At 42.3% G+C, this 25760-nt stretch overlaps 1 protein-coding gene across 2 annotated transcripts in view; it reads left to right on the top strand.

Moving 5' to 3' along the window:
• The window catches only part of TPH2 (tryptophan hydroxylase 2), a 105290-nt gene that overhangs the window by 31782 nt on the left and 47748 nt on the right, over nt 1–25760 (top strand). For both annotated transcript variants that reach the window (XM_078449166.1, XM_078449167.1), the window contains exons 6-7: nt 667–863; nt 6231–6366. In XM_078449166.1, the coding sequence (XP_078305292.1) occupies nt 667–863; nt 6231–6366 (333 nt within the window). The remainder of the gene's footprint in view (nt 1–666; nt 864–6230; nt 6367–25760) is intronic.

Raw genomic sequence — 25760 nt, forward strand, 5'->3', positions numbered from 1 at the left:
AGCATTTCCCAGACGTTTTATTCACTAAACAAAACAATCTCAAAATTACACTCAGAGATTAGGGCGACTTTCCCACAAGGGAAAGAGAACCCACAGGCAATTTCATTTTCTAGAGAAAACATCCATTTATTGCCACTGTTAGGTGATTGCAGAAAAGGCTTCCAGAGCACAGCTTTGTACCTAAATCAGTTTCTCCCAACGCAGAACTCTTACTAGTTATTGATCTCAGTGTAAGAACATATATCCTATCCAGTTTCCATAAGGATGTGTGAAGATATAACTTAATCAAATCATTTATATAGGAGTCCAAATACACAGATTTAGAAGGTTAGAATTTACTTAAAAAAATAATTCTTGGGGCGTTTGGGTAGCTCCGTTGGTTAGGTGTCTGACTTTGGCTCAGGTCATGATCTTACAGCTTGTGAGTTCAAGCCCTGCATCAGGCTCTATGCTGACAGCTCAGAGACTGGAGCCTGCTTCGGATTCTGTGTCTCCCTCTCTCTCTGCCCCTCCCCTACTCATGCTCTATCTCTGTCTCTCAAAAATAAATAAATGTTAAAAAAATCAATAAATAAAATTAAAAAAAATAATGGTAGGTATGAAGTGAGAAGACATTTAACTCAGTTACAGAGCTAGATTCATTCTTCGGTCTTGTCTCTTGCCCAGTGGCCAGCCCATTCCCAGGGTGGAGTACACGGAGGAAGAAACAAAAACATGGGGCGTTGTGTTCCGAGAGCTCTCCAAACTGTATCCCACTCATGCTTGCCGGGAGTATTTGAAAAACTTCCCTCTGCTGACTAAACACTGTGGCTACCGGGAGGACAATGTGCCTCAACTCGAAGATGTGTCTGTGTTTCTGAAAGGTAAGACTTCACACAGGCTGTCTCTTCTCTTCCCAGCCAACATCCTTGTTTGTCCACCAAGGACACACATTGCAGCAATGGCCCTTTTTACAAAAAAGGACAAACTCCCTTTGATTTAAAAAGGAGAGCACGGAAGCAGTGATACCTGGGACCACCTGCGGAAAGCAGAGCAGGGACCATGGGCAGGGAGAGGGACTCAGCTGTTCATGCCACTCAGGGGCCCGGTGGGCTCTCTCATGGTTGGCTGTTTATGTGGTAAACCCCAAAGGATGTTTGCAAGTTCAGCTTTGAGATTTTCTGATCCAGGAACTACTCTGTGGGGCTACATAGGGATAGATCGGCCTCAAAGGTGACATTTTATTTGCTTTGTTAAAAATTATGTACTGCATGAAGAAATATCATGGGTGATCTTGAACACTAGTGACTTTCCTTTGGGGGAAACCAGTCAATTAATCAAAGCAATTTTTGTATGAATAAATTATGTGCCAGGGACCATAGTCATGGCAGATATGGGAAAGAACAAGATGAGGTACAGTGATACCTCAAGTTCATGTCCTCTGCGTGGTCGCCCTCCTTCCTGGCCCTCCTGGGACAGCAACTGGGAGAGTTTCTGGGCGTGGCCAATGGGGGTGGGGTTTCATGTGGCTGCACTCCGTCCTCTGAGCTTCACTGGGGTTGAGTCTCTGGGTTCTCTGTTCTTTCCTCTCCCCCTGTTTCCATCGCAGCAGTGGTAAAAGCAGAAGCCTTGTTGCCCTCCTCCTCTCCTGGGACTCACTTCCTTGCCTGCCTACCCTTTCTATCGGTGATACTTTATTATTTTTTAAATTTTTTTAATGTTTATTTATTTTTGAGAGAGAGAGAGACAGAGCGAGAGGCAGAGGGGCAGAGAGAGTAGGAGTCACAGAATCCGAAGCAGGCTCCAGGCTCTGAGCTGTCAGCACATAGCCTGACGTGGGGCTTGAACTCACAGAGTGTGAGATCATAACCTGAGCTGAAGTCGGACGCTTAACCGACTAAGACAACCAGGCGCCCCTATCGGTGATACTTTATTCTCTAGACTCACTAGGCCCACTTCTAAGGACCCCTCCCCTGACTTCCTACCCACCCTCCCAGCTGTGTAAATGGTCTTGGTCACTCGTTTCCTATCGTTGCTGTAACACGTCACCACAGATATAGTGACTGCATTACCTCACAGTGATGGAGGTGAGAAGTCTAAAATCAAGGTCTTGGCAGGGCTGCATTCTTTCTGGAGGCTTCTATTTCCTTGCCTTTTCAGCTTCTCGGGTCCACCTGCATTCCTTGGCCCCTGGCCTTTTCCTTACACCGTTCCAACTTCTTGCTTCCTTTGTCACATCTCCTTCTCTAACTCTGTCCTTCTTGTAAGGACCCTTGTAATTAGATCAGACCCACCTGAGTCATCCAGGATAATCTCCCCATCTGAAAATTCTTAACCTAATCACCCCTGCAAAGTCCATTTTGCCGCATATTCGCAGGTTCAGAACATTAGGGCATGTGGACATCTTTGGAGGGCTATTATTTAGTTTACCGCAGTCTCCAGGTATTGCCACGTCTAGCTTTGGCACCATCATGAACCTGCTCTTTTCTTTCCATCCCACTGTCACCACCCAAATTGAGGTCCCTATTTTACAGACTTGATGTCTGTATCTTCTCCCCTCTACCCTCTTGTCCACTGCTTCCAGATGAAGCTTCCTAAGGCATTACTTCCTTCCTGGCATCTCTGCTCAGAAGCTATCAGTGGCTCCCCTTTGATGTTACTGGGGCTGGATTTTTTTTTCTGTGAAGGCCCAGATAGTAAATATTTTAGTTTTTGTTGGCCAAGAGGCAAAATTGAGGCCATTATGTAGGTACTTCGATAACCTTTTAAATGTGACCATTAAAAAAAATGTAAAAATTATTCTTAGCTCATGGGGTATAGAAAAACAAGCTGGATTTGGACTATAGGCCATGCTGTGCTGATCTCTGGTGTATATAATCAAGTTCTGAACGGCTCAGCCTCAATTCAAGGCCCCCGACCCAGCTTGCCAAGATTGTCTCCTGTGACAACCATGCTGCACACACCCTCTGTTCTACCTGTGGGCTCTCCATACCCTTGCTCACGTTCTGTCTCTTGCTAGAAAACTCATTCCTCCTCTACCTATCAAATTCTACCTATTCTTCAAGACTCAGAGCAAGTCCTGCCACCTCTATGAATCCTGAGCATAACAGTCACCATGACCTTTCCCTCTCAGATTTCTTTGTAGATCATGTGTGTATCGGGAGAGAGACAGGCATGGTCTGAGAGCAGGTACCCTGAGAACCACACCTAGTGCAATGGGAGAGCCCCATGTGTGAACACCACGCATCATATTGGGTACTAAGACAAAGAGACTGAGAACCACTAATCAGTATCACTTAATTAGTGCCTAATTACATAATGTCTTAGGCTGTTGTTTAACTGGATTATATTCTCCCTAACGGCCTTGCCTCTGGCATGTCCCTCTTTGTTTCCCACAGAGTTATGTGCGTATTATAGATTTACCATGGGCTTGATTGCTCATATACGGGAATTGCTTTTTACCATGTTGTTTCTCAGACTCCAGTAATTAGAATACCATCCCATAATTTTTGCCACATCTGTCTCCCAACTTAATATTTTGATGAGAGGCGGTGTGGTATAGCACAGAATCTGGCTGCAGAATTCCTGGGCTGAGTTCTTGGCTGGGTAACCTCAATGAGTTATCCTAACCTCTCTGTGCCTCAGTTTCTTCTCTGGAAATGGAGATCACAATTTTAATCTACCTCGCAAGGTGGCTGGGAAAGGAAATAACCGCTATACCTAGAAGCCCTATAGTTATTTCCTGATATACGTTAAGCACAGCAGAGTCTTAGTTATTATTGCTCTTGTTCTTGCTGTTATTTTCACAACCCTTACCAACCCGACACTGGGAGCTCAGTCTGCACCATTCATTGGCACCTAGCAAGCATAACGTAAACGTATGTGGTATTTGTCTGTTAACTGACTCACTTTTAAATACCTAATTTATTTAAAATTATTTTTTTTAAATTAATTAATTAATTTATTTTCAATATATGAAATTTATTGTCAAATTGGTTTCCATACAACACCCAGTGCTCATCCCAAAAGGTGCCCTCCTCAATACCCATCACCCACCCTCCCCTCCCTCCCACCCCCCATCAACCCTCAGTTTGTTCTCAGTTTTTAACAGTCTCTTATGCTTTGGCTCTCTCCCACTCTAACCTCTTTTTTTTTTTTTTCCTTCCCCTCCCCCATGGGTTTCTGTTAAGTTTCTCAGGATCCACATAAGAGTGAAACCATATGGTATCTGTCTTTCTCTGTATGGCTTATTTCACTTAGCATCACACTCTCCAGTTCCATCCACGTTGCTACAAAAGGCCATATTTCATTCTTTCTCATTGCCACGTAGTATTCCATTGTGTATATAAACCACAATTTCTTTATCCATTCATCAGTTGATGGACATTTAGGCTCTTTCCATAATTTGGCTATTGTTGAGAGTGCTGCTATAAACATTGGGGTACAAGTGCCCCTATGCATCAGTACTCCTGTATCCCTTGGGTAAATTCCTAGCAGTGCTATTGCTGAGTCATAGGGTAGGTCTATTTTTAATTTTCTGAGGAACCTCCACACTGCTTTCCAGAGTGGCTGCACCAATTTGCATTCCCACCAACAGTGCAAGAGGGTTCCCATTTCTCCACATCCTCTCCAGCATCTATAGTCTCCTGATTTGTTCATTTTGGCCACTCTGACTGGCGTGAGGTGATATCTGAGTGTGGTTTTGATTTGTATTTCCCTGATAAGGAGCGACGTTGAGCATCTTTTCATGTGCCTTTTGGCCATCCGGATGTCTTCTTTAGAGAAGTGTCTATTCATGTTTTCTGCCCATTTCTTCACTGGGTTATTTTTAATGTTTATTTTAGAGAGAGACAGAGACAGAATGCGAGTGGGTTGGACAGAGAGAGAGGGAGGCACAGAATCCAAAGCAGGCTCCAGGCTCTGAGCTGTTAGCACAGGGCCTGACGCGGGCCTCAAACTCACGAGCTGTGAGATCATGACCTGAGCCGAAGTCGGATGCTCAACTGACTAAGCCACCCAGGCGCCCCCATAAATACCTAATTTATTTAAAAAGGAAACTTTATAAGCAATGATATCCACAAATTCAAAGTTCTTGATGATATGTTAGTCACATATTTTTAAAAATTATATAAAAATAAGATATATAACTATTCAAAAAAGGACCAATCCTCTGTGCACCCCCACATAGGTCCTACATGTGGGATACACCGGTTTCATTGCATAGAAAAGAAGAAGAAGAAGAAAATAGACTTAAGTCTTTGATATTCTCTAGGGAAAAATCCAAAGGAGAAGCTTTTGGAATGAACATATTATTGTTAGAATTATGGGTCTGAGGAGGCCTGAGAACAGGAATATTTTCATGTAGATACCAGAAATCCCAGGATGAACTTGTTTTATAAGCTTAATTGGTTCTTGCCTTTTAAAACCATTCTAGCCATTCTGAGACGCTCTCCTAATGAGATGAGGTTTTCAGAATGGGAGGCTTTACAAAGCTGGCATCAGAGATAAGAGTAGTTCTCCCGTTGTAAATTTCCTGGGCCTTCATGAAAAGCAAGCATTAGGTAGTGCTTAAACTGAGAACACTGATGACCCACGGCCTAATTGAGTTAGCAGGATAGGGCAGTTTCATAGATTGCATTGTATTCCACTTATTTTGTTTCCTCTTACCATAGACCAATAGACATGTAGAGCTTTAGTGTATCTCTTCAAATTACAGAAATTAATATGATTGTTTTCATAATATCGTAGAAAACAGCAATGTGGAATGAAGGAGTTAGGTGGTATTGATGATAGAAAGCTGTAGTGTGAACTGATTCCACAAGGCTAGCGAAGGGGGTGAATTTACCGTGCGTTAACTGAACACATACAGGCAGAATGGATCCCCACCTGGGGGCTTGTGTCTTTTAGAAACATACCAGGTAATACGTGGTAAGCATCACTTGTCCTGTGAATCTGAGCTTTCTTATCCTAATTTAGCTTCTGAATTTAAATCTTTCAAAATTTTTTCACTTTTTTCCCCCATTTTAATAAATGCCTTGTTCCCCTGGAAACCATCATTTGGGAGTATATTTTAGTAATCAGAAACCACAAACATGATAGCTATTAACCGTATACGTCATTCAGTTGTCAAGAGTTTTAAGACCTTGATTACTTTGTTTCTAGAACCTCCTTATAAATAATAGGACACCCTGCTTGGGCCCTCAAACCTTGTCAAGTTAATACTTAGTTGGTTCTTTCTGTTGCCATTTTAGAAAGATCAGGCTTCACGGTGAGGCCGGTGGCTGGATACCTGAGTCCGCGAGACTTTCTGGCAGGACTGGCCTACAGAGTGTTCCATTGCACTCAGTACGTCCGGCATGGCTCGGACCCCCTCTACACCCCGGAACCGTGAGTACCCACATTGGATGCCTAGGCTGGATGAAGACCACTGTCAAGTTGTCAGTGCTCACTGTACTTGGAAGTGACTTAGGCCCTCTTTGATCTCCGAAGTAATCGTGTCGGTCTAGCCAGCGAGCCAAGTGCTTGTTCAAAGAACCAAATTCCTCAGCTGGGTATGTGGGATCTCCGTATCCTCACTTAGGTTTGTCTCTTTAAGGTTATCCCAACACTGAGGCTTTGGTTTTGGCCCAGCTGTTGGTGATATTGCTCCTTAAAACATGTGTAATTTTTATAAAGCCACGGTCCCTATAGACTATTAGGATGATGTTGCATTTAAAGGAGCAGGGCTCAAAATGCCAATAATAAGGATAATCCCAACACGCCAGGTGCTACTCTCATCAACTCATTTACTCTTCACAGCAATCCCATGATGTAGATGATTATCTCCATTTTTACTGAGGGGAAGATGCAGGCACAAAGGGATAAGTCAGCGTTAACACAGCTGGGACTCACGTGTCTCTTCCCATGAGGAGGCTCTTCCATGTTAAGGAAATTCATGCACATACACCATGACAATTCTCATGACTGATTCCTTCTCCTTCAGTGTTTCACATCACCCCCAAAACTCAGACCTTTTTACTATGCTCTTCCTGCTGTCTTAGTTTCTTGAACACTCCTCCAGTCCTACCTACCACCTCTAGATTTATATGGGGTTAATGATTCTTCTTTGACTCTGTCAGCTTTCTTTGAGAGAATCCACCTTTGGGGCTTTTATTCTCTCTCAGACAATGGGTGGCCAAGGGTTGGGTAAGCTGTGAACTCTCATGTGTTCATAATTTGGCCTTATCACACATGGATTGTAGTCTCCCAGTGTGAAACACTGGCCTGTTTTCTTTTTTTTTCTTTAATTTTTAAATGTTTATTTATTTTTGAGAGAGAGAGACAGAGACAGAATGTGAGCACAGCACAGGCAGAGAGAAAGGGAGACACAGAATCTGAAGCAGGCTCCAGACTAAGCTGTCAACACAGAGCCCGATGTGGGGCTTGGACCCATGAGCTGTGAGATCATGACCTGAGCTGAAGTCGAAAGCTTATCCAACTGAGCCATCCAGGTGCCCCCAACAGTGGCACATTTTCTTTCTTTCTTTCTTTTTTTTTTTTAAATTTTATTATTTATTTTTAAAAATTTATATCCAAATTAGTTAGAATATAGTGAAACAATGATTTCAGGAGTACATTCCTTAATGCCCCTTACTCATTTAGCCCATCCCCCCTCCCACAACCCCTCCAGCAACCCTCAGTTTGTTCTCCATATTTATGAATCTCTTCTGTTTTGTCCCCCTCCCTGTTTTTATATTATTTTTGTTTCCCTTCCCTTATGTTCATCTGTTTTTTCTCTTAAAGCCCTCATATGAGTGAAATCATATGATTTTTGTCTTTCTCTAATTTCACGTAGCATAATACCCTCCAGTTCCATCCATGTAGTTGCAAATGGCAAGATTTCATTCTTTTTGATTGCTGAGTAATACTCCATTGTATATATATATATATATACCACATCTTCTTTATCCATTCATCCATCCATCGATGGACATTTGGGCTCTTTCCATACTTTGGCTATTGTTGATAGTGCTGCTATAAACATGGGGGTGCATGTGTCTCTTCGAAACAGCACACCTGTATCCCGTGGATAAATTCCTAGTAGTGCAATTGCTGGGTTGTAGGGTAGTTTTATTTTTATTTTTTTGAGGAACCTCCATACTGTTTCCAGAGTGGCTGCACCAGCTTGCATTGCCACCAACAATGCAAAAGAGATCCTCTTTCTCCACATCCTCACCAAATCTGTTGTTGCCTGAGTTGTTAATGTTAGCCATTCTGACTGGTGTGAGGTGGTATCTCATTGTGGTTTTGATTTGTATTTCCCTGATGATGAGGGATGTTGAACATTTTTTCATGTGTTGATTGGCCATCTGGATGTCTTCCTTGGAGAAGTGTCTGTTCATGTCTTTTGCCCATTTCCTCACTGGATTATTTGTTTTTTGGGTGTTGAGTTTGATAAGTTCTTTATGGATTTTGGATACTAACCCTGTATCTGATATGTCATTTGCAAATATCTTCTCCCATTCTGTCAGTTGCCTTTTAGTTTTGCTGATTGCTACCTTCGCTGTGCAGAAGCTTTTTATTTTGATGAGGTCCTAGTAGTTCATTTTTGCTTTTGTTTCCCTTGCCTCCGGAGACGTGTTGAGTAAGAAGTTGCTGCGGCCAAGATCAAAGAGGTTTTTGCCTACTTTCTCCTCGAGGATTTTGATGGCTTCCTGTCTTACATTGAGGTCTTTCATCCATTTTGAGTTTATTTTTGTGTATGGTGTAAGAAAGTGGTCCAGGTTCATTCTTCTCCATGTTGCTGTCCAGTTTTCCCAGCACCACTTGCTGAAGAGACTGTCTTTATTCCACTGGATATTCTTTCTTGCTTTGTCAAAGATTAGTTGGCCATACTTTTGTGGGTCCATTTCTGGGTTCTCTGTTCTGTTCCATTGATCTGAATGTCTGTTCTTGTGCCAGTACCATACTGTCTTGATGATTAGAACTTTGTAGTATAGCTTGAAGTCTGGGATTGTGATGCCTCCTGCTTTGGTTTTCTTTTTCAAGATTGCTTTGGCTATTTGGGGTCTTTTCTGGTTCCATAAAAATTTTAGGATTATTTGTTCCAGCTCTGTGAAGAATGCTGGTGGTACTTTGATAGGGATTGCATTGAATATGTAGATTGCTTTGGGTAGTATTGACATTTTAACAATATTTGTTCTTCCTATCCAGGAGCATGGAATCTTTTTCCATTTTTTGTGTCTTCTTCAATTTCTTTCATAAGCTTTCTATAGGTTTCAGTGTATAGGTTTTTCACCTCTTTGGTTAGATTTATTCCTAGGTATTTTATGGTTTTTGGTGCAATTATAAATGGGATCGATTCCTTGATTTCTCTTTCTGTTGCTTCATTGTTGGTGTATAGGAATGCAACCGATTTCTGTGCATTGATTTTATATCCTGCAACTTTGCTGAATTCATGAATCAATTCTAGCAGTTTTTTGGTGGAATCTTTAGGGTTTTCCATATACAGTAACATGTCATCTGAGAAGAGTGAAAGTTTGACCTCCTCCTGGCCTATTTGTATGCCTTTTATTTCTTTGTGTTGTCTGATTGCAGAGGCTAAGACTTCCAATACTATGTTGAATAACAGCGGTGAAAGTGGACATCCCTGTCTTGTTCCTGACCATAGGGGGAAAGCTCTCAGTTTTTCCCCATTGAGGATGATATTAGCGTTGGGTTGTTCATATTTGGCTTTTATGATCTCTAGGTATGCTCCTTCTATCCCTACTTTCTTGAGGGTTTTTATCAAGAAAGGATGTTGTATTTTGTCAAATGCTTTCTCTGCATCTGTTGAGAGGATCATGTGGTTCTTGTCCTTTCTTTTATTGATGTGATGAATCATGTTAATTGTTTTGCGGATATTGAACCAGCCCTACATCCCAGGTATAAATCCTGCTTGGTCATGGTGAATAATTTTTTTTAATGTATTGTTGGAGCCAGTTGGTTAATATCTTGTTGAGGATTTTTGCATCCATGTTCATCAGGGAAATTGGTCTATAGTTCTCCTTTTTAGTGGGGTGTCCGTCTGGTTTTGGAATCGAGGTAATGCTGGCTTCATAGAATGAGTTTGGAAGTTTTCCTTCCATTTCTATTTTTTGGAACAGCTCCAAGAGAATGGTGTTAACTCTTCCTTAAATGTTTGGTAGAACTCACCTGGAAAGCCATTTGGCCCTGGACTCTTGTTTTTTAGGAGATATTTGATTACTAATTAGATTTCCTTACTGGTTATGGGTGGTTCAAGTTTTCTGTTTCTTCCTGTTTCAGTTTTGGTAGTGTATATGTTTCTAGGAATTTGTCCATTTCTTCCAGATTACCCATTTTTTTGGCATATAGTTGCTCATAATATTCTCTTATTATTGTTTTTGTTTCTGTTGTGTTGATTGTGATCTCTCCTCTTTCATTTTTTATTTTATTTATTTGGGTCCTTTCCTTTTTATTTTTGATCAAACTGGCTACAGATTTATCAATTTTGTTAATTCTTTTAAAGAACCAGCTTCTGGTTTCATTGATCTGTTCTACTGTTTTGTTTTTTTTTTTTTTTTTGGTTTCGATAGCATTAATTTCTGCTCTACTCTTTATTATTTCCTGTCTTCTGCTGTTTTTAGGTTTTATTTGCTGTTCTTTTGCCAGCTCCTTAAGGCATAAGGTTAGGTTGTGTATCTGAGGTCTTTCTTCCTTCCTTAGGAAGGCCTGGATTGCTATATACTTTCCTCTTATGACCGCCTTTGCTGCATCCCAGAGGTTTTGGGTTGTGGTGTTATCATTTTCATTGACTTCCATATACTTTTTAATTTCCTCTTTAACTGCTTGGTTAGCCCATTCATCCTTTAGTAGGATGTTCTTCAGTCTCCAAGTATTTGTTACCCTTCCAAATTTTTTCTTGTGGTTGATTTTTGAGTTTCATAGCGTTGTGGTCTGAAAATATGCACGGTATGATCTCGATCTTTTTGTACTTACTTAGGGCTGATTTGTGTCCCAGTATATGGTCTGTTCTGGAGAACGTTCCATGTGCACTGGAGAAGAATGTATATTCTGCTGCTTAAGGATGAAATGTTCTGAATATATCTGTTAAGGCCATCTGATCCAGTGTGTCATTCAAAGCCATTGTTTCCTTGTTGATTTTTTGATTAGATGATCTGTCCATTGCTATGAGTGGGGTGTTGAAGTCTCCTACTATTGTGGTATTAATATTGATGAGTTTCTTTATGTTTGTGATTAATTGATTTATATATTTAGGTGCTCTCACATTTGGCGCATAGATGTTTACAATTGTTAGGTCTTCTTGGTGGATAGACCCCTTGATTATGATATAATGCCCTTCTGTATCTCTTGATACAGTCTTTATTTTAAAGTCTAGATTGTCTGATATATGTATGGCTACTCCGGCTTTCTTTTGTTGACCATTAGCATGATAGATGGTTCTCCATCCCCTTATTTTCAATCCGAAGGTGTCTTTAGGTCTCAAGTGGGTCTCTTGTAAACAGCATGTAGATGGGTCTTGTTTTCTTATCCATTCTGTTACCCTATGTCTTTTGATTGGAGCATTGAGACCATTGACGTTTACAGTGAGTACTGAAAGATATGAATTTATTGCCATTATGATGCTTGTAGAGTTGGAGTTTCTGATGGTGTTCTCTGGTCCTTTCTAATCTTTTGTTGCTTTTGGTGTATATATATATTTTCATCTTTTCTCCTCTCAGAGAGTCCCCCTTAAAATTTCTTGCGGGGCTGGTTTAATGGTTACAAACTCCTTTAATTTTTGTTTGGGAATCTTTTTATCTCTTCTTTATTTTGAATGACAGCCTTGCTGGATAAGGAATTCTTGGTTGCATATTTTTCTGATTCAGCACACTGAATATATCCCACCATTTCTTTCTGGCCTGCCAAGTTTCTGTGGATAGGTCTGCTGCAAACCTATCTGTCTTCCCTTCTGGGTTAAGGACTGTTTTTCCCTTGTTGCTTTCATGATTCTCTCCTTGCTGAGTATTTTGTGGATTTGACTATGATATGCCTTGTTGATGGCTGGTTTTTGTTGAATCTAATGGGGGTCCTCTGTGCTTCATGGATTTTGATGTCTGTGTCTTTTCCCAGGTTAGGAAAGTTTTCTGCTATGTGATTTGCTCACATAACCCTTCTACCCCTATTTCTCTCTCTTCCTCTTCTGGGACCCCTATGATTCTGATGTTGTTCCTTTTTAATGAGTCACTGATTTCTCTAATTCTTAAATTGTGCTCTTTTGCCTTAATCTCCCTCTTGTGGTGCTTCATTATTCTCCATAAGATTGTCCTCTATATCGCTGATTCTTTGTTCTACCTTGTCCATCTTTGCAGCCGCAGCATCCATCCGTGATTGCAGCTCAGTTATAGCATTTTTAATTTCATTCTGGCTATTTTTTACTTCTTTTATCTCTGCAGAAAGGAATTCTAATCTATTTTCCACTCCAGCTAGTATTCTTATTATTGTGATTCTAAATTCTGGTTCAGACATCTTGCTTGTATCTGTGTTGGTTAAATCCCTGGCTGTCGTTTCTTCGTGCTCTTTCTTTTGAGGTGAATTCCTTCATTTTGTCATTTTGAAGGGAGAAAAGGAATTAATGAGATAGAAAATTTGAAATTAAAAAGTTGAAATTTAAAAAATATTAAAATTAAAAATTAAAAACATACACACACACACAAATTGAATAGATGATGCTAGATCCTAGCTGTGTTTTGGTCTGGGTGTTGAAAGTGGTTTGACAAATTAGAGAAAAAGAAAAGGGGGGGGAGAAAAAAAAGGAAATCATTTGAGAATTTGAAAAAATGAACACACTGAAGTAGACTACAATGAGATGATGAGGGTAAAATAGAATTTAAGAAAATATACACAAAAGTAAAGAATATAGTAGAAAAAAATTAAAAAAATATTTTTAATAAAAATTAAAAATAAATATGAATTTTTTTCATTTTCTGTATTTAAGAAAAAAGAAACAAAAAACATAAAGGAGATTAAAAAAAGAAGAGAAAAAAGAAATCGTTTGAAAATTTCAAAGAGTGAACACACTGTAGTAGACTAAAATAAAATGATGGAAGTAAAATAGAATTTGAAAAAATTTACGTAAAAGCAAAAAATATAGTAAGTAAAATTAAAAATTAAATTAAAAATTAAATATTTTTAATAGAAATTGAAAGTAAAAACGAAGTTTTTCTCTTTCTGCATTCAAGAAAAAGAAAAGAAATGAAAAAGAAAAAAGAAAAAGAGAAAAAAAGGAAATTGTTTGAAAATTTGAAAAGGTGAGTACACTGAAGTAGACTAAAATAAAATGATGGAAGTAAAGTAGAATTTGAAAAAAAATTACACAAAAGTAAAATACATAGTAATAAAAATTAAAGAAAGATATTTTTAATAAAAATTGAAAATAAAAATGAATTTTTTCTCTTTCTGTATTCAAGAAAAAGAAAAGAATTGTAAAAGAGAAAAAGAAAAATGAAAATTGAGCCTGCTAGCAGATTAAAGTAGGACTGAAACTGCTTCATTTTCCCCTAGAAGCAGTCTATGTAGCTCTTTATACTCCATAAATTAAGCTGGCGGTGAGTCTTGTGTTCTTGAAGAGTGAAGTTGGCCCAGTTGGGCGGGGCTCAGTGTAACAGCTCCGCTCTCCACTAGATGGCGCTGCTAGCCTACTGGGGTGGATAGTTGCAGAGCTCGTAGGTGCGCATGCACATGCGTGGGAGTGATAAAAAATGGCGGCGCCCGGCTACCCAGTCTGTTCTCCCCATCAGCAATCGCGCACCCATCCTCTGTCTTCAGCTCTCGTCCACTCCCTGCTTTTTTACTCTCCGTGACCAGGCCCCAAGCAGTACCTCTCTCCCAAGTTTTGTCTCAGATGTGGCTGTTTATCCTGGCCCCTTACTTCCGAAGGACTGCGGCTTTGACCCGTTCCGCCCCTCTGCGGGAGGGTCTCACTGAGCAATGGCTGAATGAGCAGTGGCCGAATGTCGGCTGCACCCAGGAATGTCCGCTGGGCCCTGCTGCTGCTGGTGCCCCAAGACTGCGGCCAGGTGCCAGCCCGCCTCAGAAAAAGTTTGCGAGATAGTGTTGCAGCAGCGTTTCAGGGATTATGGAAAATCACAACACACATCTGGCATCAGGCTTCACCCTTAATGACCTTGTTCTAGCAACAGCAAATGTGGCTGTTCTCTGGGGTCTGCTGGGACCAGGTGGCTTCAACAGTCTCTACCAAATGTCCTTCCAGCAGTGGAACTGCTTTTCCCCTTGTGGCCCGAGAACCTCCTGGACTCCACTCTGTTCCTGAGGATTCGCCCTTCCCACCAGAGCACCGCCAGGTATCGAGCTGCAGAGTTGCAGCCTTTGCACTCCCCTTGTTTACAGTCTTAATGGAATTTAAACCCTCTCCTTTCTCCTTTCTCCCTTTTTAGTTTAGTCCCCGAGGCTGTTTCCAATTTTCCACTTTCTCTCCAGCTGCTTTTGGGGAGGGGTGCGTTTCCCTTATTCTCTCCCCTCCCCAGTCATTGTCCTCTCTCCGACCACAAAAGCACCTCCCTTCCTGTGCCTCTCGCTCCCCAAGTTCACTTCTCTGTGCCGCGTACCTGCTGAATTCTGTGGTTCAGGTTGTGCAGATTGTTGTGTTAATCCTCCAGTCAGTTTTCTAGGTGTGCAGAATGGTTTAGTGTTGGTCTTACTGTATTTCATGGATGCGAAACACAAAAAGCTTCCATGCTGTTCTGCCATCTTGGCTCCTACTGGCACGGTTTCTTAAACTTACTGAATTTTCCACTGCCTTCAAAGAAGACACAAATCTCATCTCTGGGAAACATTCTCTTGCCATCCCCGTGCACAATCGCTTTTTCCTCAGCAAATGTTATTTGCTTTCCTTATCATCCACTTATTACATGTATTTAACCATGCTAGATTTTAACCTTTTAATTTGGGTCTTACATCTTTACTGAAATTGTAAACTACTTGAATATTTCTTTCTATTCTTTAAAAAAAAACACTTATTGGGAGATTACTATGTGCTTAGATTGTCTAGGAACAATGTCCCTGTCTAAAGACAATGTCCCTGTTCTCTTGGATGAATGAGTGGAGGTAGAGGACAATGGTCAGCATACAAACACCTCGGTAATATGATATTGGGTGTAAGTGCTGTGATGTGCTAAAAGTGCTTTAAAGACAAATAAAACAGGGTGAGAAGATGAATAGTAGTGGATGTTGCTCTTTTGGGTTGAGTCATCAGGAAAGCCTCTTGGGAAGTGACATTCAAACAGAGACCTGAATGCAAATATTTCCTTTTTTTTTTTTTTTTAAAGTTTATTTATTAGGAATTTTCTTCTTAACATTTATTTATTTTTGAGAGAGAGAAAGAAAGAGAGCATGCAGGAGGAGCAGAGAGAGGGAGACAGGCATCGAAGCGGGCTTGCTATGAGCATAGAGTCCTATGTGGGGCTTGAACTCATAAACTGAGATTATGACCTGAGCTGAAGTCAAGAATCTGCAGTTTAACAGTCTGAGCCACCCAGGCACTCCTAGGTTTGTTTATTTATTTTGAGAGAGAGAGAGAGCGCATGAGCATGAGTGTGTACGAGTGGGGGAGGGGCAGAGAGAGGGAGAGACAGAAACCCAGGCAGGCTCTGTGGGGAGCCTCCTGATGTGGGGCTCAAACCCATAAACTGTGAGATCATGACCTGAGCTGAGATCAAGAGTCAGACACTTAACTGACTGAGCCACCAGGCGCCCCTCCTTTTCTTCTTTCCAAATATTTCCTGGTAGAATATTCCAGGTAGAGAGAAAAGAGCAAGAGCCAAAGAGCCCAAGACTGGGAGTTGTCACTGGGTCTCTGCCCCCTTGGGCTCCATTTGAATAAACACCGACCCCTAATCTTACTCTCATTTGTTACCCATTGTTCTTCAGGACACTGGGGTTATCACTTTGCTTGTGATGCTGTTTTACTAGAATAATATTGTGATTAATGGGCTGCCATTGATCTTCACTGTGGAGCAGAGTCCTTGAAGGTTGAAGCAGTTGACTAGCTGGTGGTGGTGGTGGACGTAGGCAGGGATTTGAGCTGAGCCTCTGAAGTTCCCCTCCTCCTCTTCAGCAGGCAGGCGGCTCACTGACCAGGTAGGTCCCAGCAGGGTCACTACATTGCTTTTTAAGCTCCTTTCAGCTTCCCTGAAAGTGTTTTCAGGGTTAACAAAGGGTTACTACTTATAGGACTCAAGACATTTGGAAAAGAAATGCTTCTTGTAGTGGAGTGAGTACTCAAAGGAGCATTGTCAGAGTTAGAAAGGCAATCTCTAAATCTAGCCCAGAGGGTTTACAAATGGCCCTGTTTACAAATAGCAGGCACTTTGTTAGTTCCTTTTGAATAACTGGCCCTCGTGAGACCTGTGATAGCGTGCCAATAGGTATGCAGAGAGAGAGGGCAAAGAAATGAGATTTTAGCCACAGAGATCTATAAAATTTTGGGATAATGTGTTACATTTTTACCAAAGTACTTTCAGCCAATTCATTCGGCAAACATTTATGTGCAATGCTAGCAGGGAGGTGCAGTGGATTCAAAGATGAATAAAATATAGCAGCTGTTTCTTAAAGCAGCTCACATTCTGGCAGGGGAGATAGAAACATAAATAATTATGCAAGTGTGGTTAGGACTATAATGAGGGTGTGTATAAAGCAGTCCTGAAAGGCTTTTCAGAGAGGGTGTAAACTGAGTGAGGGTCTAGAAGGGTGGATAAGAATTTATGTTTTTGTACAAGGCAGGGTGGGGAGGGAGGGGAAAGCTTTCAAGTCAAGCAGACAGCAAGTGCAAAGTTGTGGAAGCTCACAAGAGGCATAAGTGAGCAAGGCTTGTTACACCAGAGTGGCCAGAGCATAGGGTATGTATTAGGGATGGATTTTTTTTGTTTTTCAGTTTGCAGTGTAAATGATCATTTGTCAAACTTGGACAATTCTGTAGGCAACAGGGAGTTATCCAAGGTTCTTGAGCATGATCAGATAATTGTATTTGAGAAAGATGATGGGGACTGGGGGATGGGGAGGTGTAAAGAATGAACAAGTTGGAAAACCAGCAGGAGCTCACATTCCAGTGAAGGAATATAGTTTATAAGTTCTTGACCTAGAAAAGGTCAGTGGGATAGGACAAGAGGTCACCTATTTGAAAAGTATCATCGCAATGGAATTAACAATATTTGGTGACCATGAGGGCGAGGAGAAGGTCCTCAAGATAATACTAAGGTTTTTAGACTGGGAAGCTGAATGGATAGTTTTTTTCTAAAAATGGCTGAGAATATTAGAGCAGGATCAGGCTTGGAAGGAAAGGGCAAAGAAGGGGCAAGGAAGGAGGGAGAGAAGAGGAGAATTTGGGATTGGGGCATGTTGTCTTTGAGGTGCCCAGGGGTGGACATCCTGGAGAAGCCCCTGGTAGTTGGAAGTAAGTGTTGGGAGTTCAGAAGTGAATTTAAAGCTCCCACTATAGATGTGAGTGTTTTCTTCTTCTATGACTCCCATGACCATACAGACAAGAGGATGCTTAAGTCAGAGGATAGAAACCTGGGACTTGCTAACTTGGGTGTTTTACAGAATCTTTTTTTGGGGGGAGTGGGTTTTCTATCATTCATTGTTTTTTAAATTATTATTTTATGAGTACGTAATACATGTACATAATTCAGAAATCAAAGCACACTGTGGACTTAAAAAAAGGGGGCAGTGGTGACACCGCCTGAGTGGTTCAGTCAGTTAGGCATCCACTCTTGATTTGGGCTCAGGTCATGATCTTATAGTTCCTGAGTTCAAGCCCTATATGGGGCTCTGTGCTGACAGTGTGGAAACTGCTTGGGATTCTCTCTTTCCCTCTCACTCTGCCCCTCCCCTGCTCATGCTCACTGTTTCTCTCTCAAAATAAATAAATAAACTTAAAAAAAAAAGCACACTGTAAACAGTGACTTCCTTTCCCTCCTTTGCTCCCTTGACACTCCCTTCACCTCCCCAGGAGACCACTCATGCCAGTTTCCACTGCACCCTTCCAGAAGTAAACTGTGCAGACACAATTCTCTGTAAAGATCCCTTTAATTTGTATTGCAAACTCCCAAGTCCCTTCACAGCTGCAGCCTTGAATGGATGGGGCACCACACGGGGAGTGCCGGTTCCTGCCCAAGCACTTTTCCAGGCATTGTCTTTGTAATGAAATCCCATTTCCTCAATTGAAAACCAACAGAGGGCAGATTCTCCAATTTGTGAAGTTCAACTTGGCCCCTGTGTTTGGTGCCTGTACACTCGGCTTCCAAATAACCGCCTTCAATTGCCGAAATGTTGTATTGGAGGCAGCGCTAATGAGACAAAGGTGAGCCCTGAAGACGCAGGTAGAAATGAGAGTGAAAGCTGAAAAAGACATTATCTGAAAAAAGGATTTTATTTTCCCTTCTCATTCTGGGTAGAATGCATTTTGATATCCTAGCTCTCAACAAATATTGGGTTTTAAACATGTCTTTGGTCTTTTTCAGCATTTTACATTCTAAAGGCTCTGTGTTCTCTAAACTTGGCCAGATAGTGAGACTTTAATTTAAAAAGTGATGGCAGATTGGATTGGTTCCTTGGGGAGAGTTTTCTGGCCTGGAGGACAGCAGTGAACGTTCTGGAGAATCAGTGACTCCTGGTTTTCTTGGTTGGGAGGACTGACTTGCTTTTCCCTATGTTTCTACCTATATTGAAAGGTTACTGGTTTTGCTAGAAGTGGAGAGATCTCCTTCTCCCCTTATCCAGCACTCGGGGCACGGATTCTGCACATCACCATTGTGTGGCTACATGCTTTGATCGGCTATGATCACACGACACTTTGTCACTGATTGAGTATTGAAGTTTATAAATGATTTCCTTTAAATAAATCAGTTGGGTCAAATTCAAGGCTATTCCAACAGCAGCGTCCTTCTCACTCAGTGGAAGGAGAGGGAAAGATGCAGAGATCCAGGGTGCATGGGTATGTGAGCATCACCCAGCACGTGAATTGTGGCACAGTCATTTGAGAAGGCCCACCATCTCCAGGTCTCCTCTCTGCCTCTCGGGAAATCCACTGTGGCTGTGTCATAGTGCACCCTCTGGCCACCTCATCTTTTAGAACAGGGTTTCTCATCCTCAGCACTGTTGACAATTCTTCGTTTTGGAGGGCTGTCTTGTGCCTTGCACGATGTTTAGTAGCATTCCTGGCCTCTATCCACTAGATGTCAAGAACACCCTTCCACTGAGGCCAGAGGTGACAACCACACATGTCTGCAGATACTGCCAGTTGTCCCCTGAGGGGGGCAACATTGCCCCCAGTGAGAACCACTGTTCTAGAAGAAATCTGTCATGATGACATTGTTGCTCTGTCTGCCAGTTATTGCTCTCTTTTCTTTGAGAAGCAGTCTGTAGACTTTGTTTCCTTTCTGAAACATAAATGCTGTATAGCATTCCCTTGTTTAACCTCTGTTGTTCTGTGTTGTGTGTAGAGAGAAAAGTCTGATCTCATTAAACTATAACTTCTGCTTCTCTTTCTGCCTCCTCCAAAACCCTATGCTCCGGTCACACTGCACTTCTCACCATACCTGTGATCCTGCTGGTTCATGCCCCTGCCCCTTTGCACAGGTGGTTCATTCTACCTGCAATGGCTCTGGTAAAATCCTTTTAATTCTCTAGATGAAAGCTCAGTCACAACCTTCTCTGTGAAGTTTCTTCTCGTCGGAGCTGGATGATCCTGTAACACTTTGTGTCACTTAGATTTTAGCACTGACAACACTGAGTGGTAATTAATTGTGCATGTGTCAGTCTCCTTCATAAGATTGCAATGAACTCAAAGCTGGTTGGCACAGGCAGTGTGGAAGCAAGGAGGTCAGACTGAGGGAGCAGTGGATCCCCAAACCTGGCATATAAGGTGAAAACTGAGTCCTGTGTGGGCTGAAGCCATGGACAGTACTGCTATCAGGAGGTGCCAGGTTCGAGATACACTCAGAGTCCCAGACCCAGTCAGAGATCCGTGGAGTGAGGGAGCACAGGGGAGTGAATGCTGCGGATTTATTTGAAGCCCTGGGCATGCACGGTGTGTTGGTGAGGCCTCTGTTGGAAAGGCTGCAGCCCTGTATTGGGGGATGTCCTCCCCTCTTCCCAGTGGCTTTACTCTGATTTCAGGGACATGTCTGGACACCCTTTGACGAATTTTTACACATTCACTGTCTTCAGGCAAAATCCTGAACCTTTATTGGTGCAATTATAGGCAGCAACTGAAGCTGTGAGGATAGGTCACTTGGCTCTCTTCAGTCACACCCAGTAAGGGGCAACCTATCCTGCTCATCTATTTTGTGTTTGGGATAAGGATCGTTTCAGAATAAAAAAGTGGTTATTCACTGTGAAGCTGGAGAAGAAGGGCAAAAGGAAATGTGCAAGTTGTCCCCACCTCCCCCTTATTACAATGAGGGAAAAAGAGCAAGAGAGGGAAGGAGGGAAAGAAACAGAGAGAGGAAAAGAGGGAAACAGTCTGCACTTTACATGGTGCTAAAAAGGTATATATTTCTGCCTTTGTGTAACTAACCCTAAATATTGTCCCACTTAAAAGGCAGGAAAGCTCATTGTCCTAACTTTAAAAATAATGTCATTCCAGGGTGCCTGGATGGCTCGGATCATGATCTCTCAGTTCGTGGGTTCGAGCCCTGCATTGGGCTCTGTGCTGATAACTTGGAGTCTGGAACCTGCTTCAGATTCTGTGTCTCCCTCTCTCTCTGCCCCTCGTCCATTCATGCTCTGTCTCTCTCTCTCTCTCTTTCTCAAAAAAAAAAAAAAAACATTAAAAAAAATAATGTCATCCTGTGACATGTTCTAAGTTATATTTGAACTAATATTTAAAATATTACATTAAGAAGAAGTTCTAGGAGATTGGCAACTCCTGCCAAGCACTAGTGCAGGTCCCCAAGGGACTGCCACGTAGGGGGATGTGTCATTCATGTCTGACATGAATGACATGTCTCTCCTCCCCCAGGGAGAAGAGTGGATCAGGGAGGCATCAGCATCTCTGGGTTTGTCTCTAGAAGCTTCTTGCTGGAGTGGCTGTGATTCAGTTGAGGAGTCTCAGGCATACTGGGAGGAGAAGCAAATTGTAGGCAGGGACCTTTCCCTCACTCCCTGGTTTGGTCTCTGACATCAGGCTTCTGGTTCTTACGAGGTGCTTTGGATTTTCAGATGCAGTATGTATTCCACTCTCCCTAGCTCTGCTTTAGTTCCTTTGATTTCTCCTCCCTGGGCATGTCCTTCCAGGGGATCTGCGGTCTCTTGCTCATAGTTTCTACAGACTCCTTGAATGTGTTTTGTGCAAGGTGGTTGTTGAACATCTGCTAACCAAATTTGCATGTGCACATGTACTTGTGTATATGATTTTCAATTACATCTGGAGTCCTGATGCCCAGTGGTATTTTAGAAATGCAGAGCTCTATTTTTTAAAATTTATTTATTTTGAGAGAGTGAGTGGGCATGTGTGCATGAGTGGGGAGGGGCAGAGAGAGAGAGGGAGAGAGAGAATCCCAGACTCTTCACTGTCAGCATGGAGCCTGATGTGGGGCTCCATCGTGAACCATCAGATCATGACCTGAGCAGAAGTCAAGAGTTGGACATTTAACTGACTGAACCACCCAGGCACCCCAGAGCGCTTTTTTTTTTTAATTTTTATTTTTTAACATTTATTTATTTTTGAGACAGAGAGAGACAGAGCATGAACAGGGGAGGGGCAGAGAGAGAGGGAGACACAGAATCTGAAACAGGCTCCAGGTTCTGAGTTGTCAGCACAGAGCCCGACACGGGGCTCGAACTCACGGACCGTGAGATCATGACCTGAGCCGAAGTCGGATGCTTAACCGACCAAGCCACCCAGGCGCCCCAGAGAGCTCTTTTTTTTAATTTTTAATTTTTAATTTTAGCAAGAGCATGAGTGGAGGAGAGGGGTAGATGGGGGGGGAGAGAGAGAGAGAGAGAGAGAGAGAGATTGAGAGATTGATTTTTTTTTTTAAATTTTTTTTTTCAACGTTTTTTATTTATTTTTGGGACAGAGAGAGACAGAGCATGAACGGGGGAGGGGCAGAGAGAGAGGGAGACACAGAATTGGAAACAGGCTCCAGGCTCCGAGCCATCAGCCCAGAGCCTGATGCGGGGCTCGAACTCACGGACCGCGAGATCGTGACCTGGCTGAAGTCAGACGCTTAACCGACTGCACCACCCAGGTGCCCCGAGAGATTGATTCTTTAAAAAAAAAAATTTTAACGTTTATTTATTTTTGAGACAGAGAGAGACAGAGCATGAACAGGGGAGGGTCAGAGAGAGGGAGACACAGAATCTGAAACAGGCTCCAGGCTCTGAGCTGTCAGCACAGAGCCCGACGTGGGGCTCGATCTCACGGACTGAGAGATCATGACCTGAGCCGAAGTTGGCCGCCCAACCGACTGAGCCACCCAGGCGCCCTGAGAGATTGATTCTTTTTTTTTTTTTTTTTTAATTTTTTTTTTCAACGTTTTTTATTTATTTTTGGGACAGAGAGAGACAGAGCATGAACGGGGGAGGGGCAGAGAGAGAGGGAGACACAGAATCGGAAACAGGCTCCAGGCTCCGAGCCATCAGCCCAGAGCCTGACGCGGGGCTCGAACTCACGGACCGTGAGATCGTGACCTGGCTGAAGTCGGACGCTTAACCGACTGCGCCACCCAGGCGCCCCCCTGAGAGATTGATTCTTAAGCAGGGCATGGAGCCCGATGCAGGGCTTGATCTTACGGCCCTGGGATCATGACCTGAGCTGAATCAAGAGTCAGAAGGTCAACCAACGGAGCCACCCAGGCTCCTCAGAAATGCAGAGCTCTTTAATAAGAAATATAGTTCGGGATGCCTGGGGCTTAAGCATCCGACTTCAGCTCAGGTCATGATCTTGAGGTTCGTGAGTTCCAGCCCAGTGTCGGGCTCTGTGCTGACAGTTCAGAGCCTGGAGCCTGCTTTGGATTCTTTGTTTCCCTCTCTCTCTGCCCTTCTCTGCTCGTGCTGTCTCTCTCAAAAATAAATAAATATTAAAAAATATATATATAGCTCAAGAAAACCATATTCTCCTGGGGCCAAATTTCATGCTTTCCTTCAGAAGCTGTGTGGATTGACTGAAATCTCAGAAGTGAAGAAGGATGGGGCAAGAAAACCCTATTTTCTAAGGCTACGTGCACACACACACACACACACTCACTCATTCACTCACTCCTGTATAGTCTGGTCTAGTTCTCCTCAACATAGGCCAAACCCACCCCGATCTAGATTTCTGAACAGAGGTGGCCGAGGCCTCATGGTACTGTACTGGATGCCCTTTGAAACTTAAAACATTGCCAGGGCAGTGTTGAAATACACATCCATAGCACATGCCCTCTACCCCTTGTCTGTTTCTTAGGGAGGAGCAACCAGGAATTTTAAATATAAATGTACATTCTCTGACATCAATTTTTTGAGGTCAAGCCAGTACAATATCTGTCTTTCCAGAAGAACTATTACCAAAGTAATAATGCAATTTTGTATCAGAAATGCCTTTTAAAAATGTTTTAGTGAAAACATTTAAAATATTCATTCTATTTTATTTTCAGATGTTGGGCTTAACATACTAGCAGCAAAAATATACTTGGCACAGCATAGTATAAGCTTATTCAGTGAGGGAGTTCCTGACTCAGAGCTGCGCTGGGATGATTGATTATTTGGCACGTACTGATGTGGGTGTATCTTCTTCTGCTCTCTCCTGGTAGGCCACTTTTCAAATCACAGGGCGAACTTCCACCATTAGGAAATAATTCATGACACCACTGACAAATATTGCGATGTCTATTGCTATAATACAACTAAATGCATTCGCATTGAGGAAATTCTCTCTTGTCACAGTTGAACATTTTAGGGGCAATTAATGTTATCTTTAAATATAACTGTTTTAAAGTTTTAAAAAGGCTTTGCAGTCAGGTGATTTTTCTTATAATTACTGCTGTGTTTCAATTTTATAAGAAAAATAAAAGTGAATTATTTCTGACAGTATTTTTCATCTGTTTCTAAGTAAAGTGAATGAGTTTTATGCTTAGTCTTTGCTTATTAGAACAACAGAACCCTCTCTAAAACTGGCAGAAGATGCCATTTATTTTCTTTCCTTGTGGCTCAGACATTAATCCTCATTTGTTAAGTGATAGCATCAGTAGGTAAAGATGTAGGTTTTCACATTTATAAGAAAGGTTGGCTGCTCCTCTCCTGATCTAACAGATGCCTCTCACTAGGTCTGTAATGAGAGGAAAATAGGATCTTTCCCTTCTCAATTTTCCCTCCTTGCTGCCATCTGAGAGATTCTGGGCATGTGAACTTGTCTGACTTAAGCCCTGACTGTTGTGGGTGTTTTTTTTTTTTTTTTTTTTTTTTTTATATATTTTTTTTCAACGTTTTTTATTTATTTTTGGGACAGAGAGAGACATAGCATGAACGGGGAAGGGGCAGAGAGAGAGGGAGACACAGAATCGGAAACAGGCTCCAGGCTCTGAGCCATCAGCCCAGAGCCTGACGCGGGGCTCGAACTCACAGACCGCGAGATCGTGACCTGGCTGAAGTCGGACGCTTAACCGACTGCGCCACCCAGGCGCCCCTGTTGTGGGTGTTTTTTAATATCGGGACTTGCTGAAGGCGAGTCCGGGCAAGGTCTTACCGCAGAGCTGGGAAGATAAGCCAGAACTTTATAGAGTTTAACCTTCATTCCTATGAACTCTCTTTAGCTTAAACCTGCTCTTTCCCATAGGAGCCTGGAGCGCAGAGCCAAGCTTCCTGCCTAGCCAACTGGCTTTCTCCACGGTGCTATTATCATTGTTGCTGTTCAGGATTACACAGAAGCATTCTGTGTTCTCAGGAAATGGCACATTCTCAGAAAGCCAATCCCATCTGGCCTCCTTTTCTTGCATTTGAACCCAGAGGCTCGTTCTCAGAAAGCCAATCCCATCTGGCCTCCTTTTCTTGCATTTGAACCCAGAGCTCGCACCCTCAGCAAAGCAGCCATCTTCGCTTCAGGACAAGTTTGGTTTGGGGTATTCCCAGGGCTAGTTAAGACATTAGAGGCCCCAAGACCTGAAAATATTGTCATTGTCTGTCTGTAGTAACAGGTAATTTCAACAACAACATCTGTAGTAGCAGAAGCAATAATATTTTTTACTATTAACAAATATATATTTATTGACTATTATGTACGAGGCACGATTTTAAGTATTGTATGTGGATGAACTCATTTAATGCAACAACCTTCTGAGTTGTTACTGTTATTATTCTGAGTTTCCAAATGAGGAAACTGAGGCACAGAAAGGTTAGGTAACTTGCTCAAGGTCACATAGCTGGTAAGTGGGTAGTCAGGATTTGAACTCAAGTAGACTTATAGTGTCAGCTTCTGTGAGATCAGCCAGTATTCTACGTTAAACAGCACCATTAAACAGGGAAACTCAAAACTTCTGCGTATGACATTGAATAGCTTCTTTCTTGGTTTTCTAATCACCAATTTTATAGGACGTAGTTGAGAGTAACAATCTTACTTTAATTTGGTGCCAGAACCTTAACTGCTGTGTGTGCCTTTTGGATGATCTGGAGCTATGCAGGTCCTCTCTAGTCTTTGGTCGGTTGGGCTACCAGTTTTTGTTAGAATCCCACCCTCTCCTTTGATCTTCACAGGGCCAGAGCCTGCCCTATTTATCAGGAGGAGACATTTCCTCTTTCACCAGGAA

This window comes from Panthera onca, chromosome B4 (genome assembly GCF_046562875.1).
Source record: "Panthera onca isolate mPanOnc1 chromosome B4, mPanOnc1 haplotype 2, whole genome shotgun sequence".
In the NCBI taxonomy this organism is placed as follows: Eukaryota; Metazoa; Chordata; class Mammalia; order Carnivora; family Felidae; genus Panthera; species Panthera onca.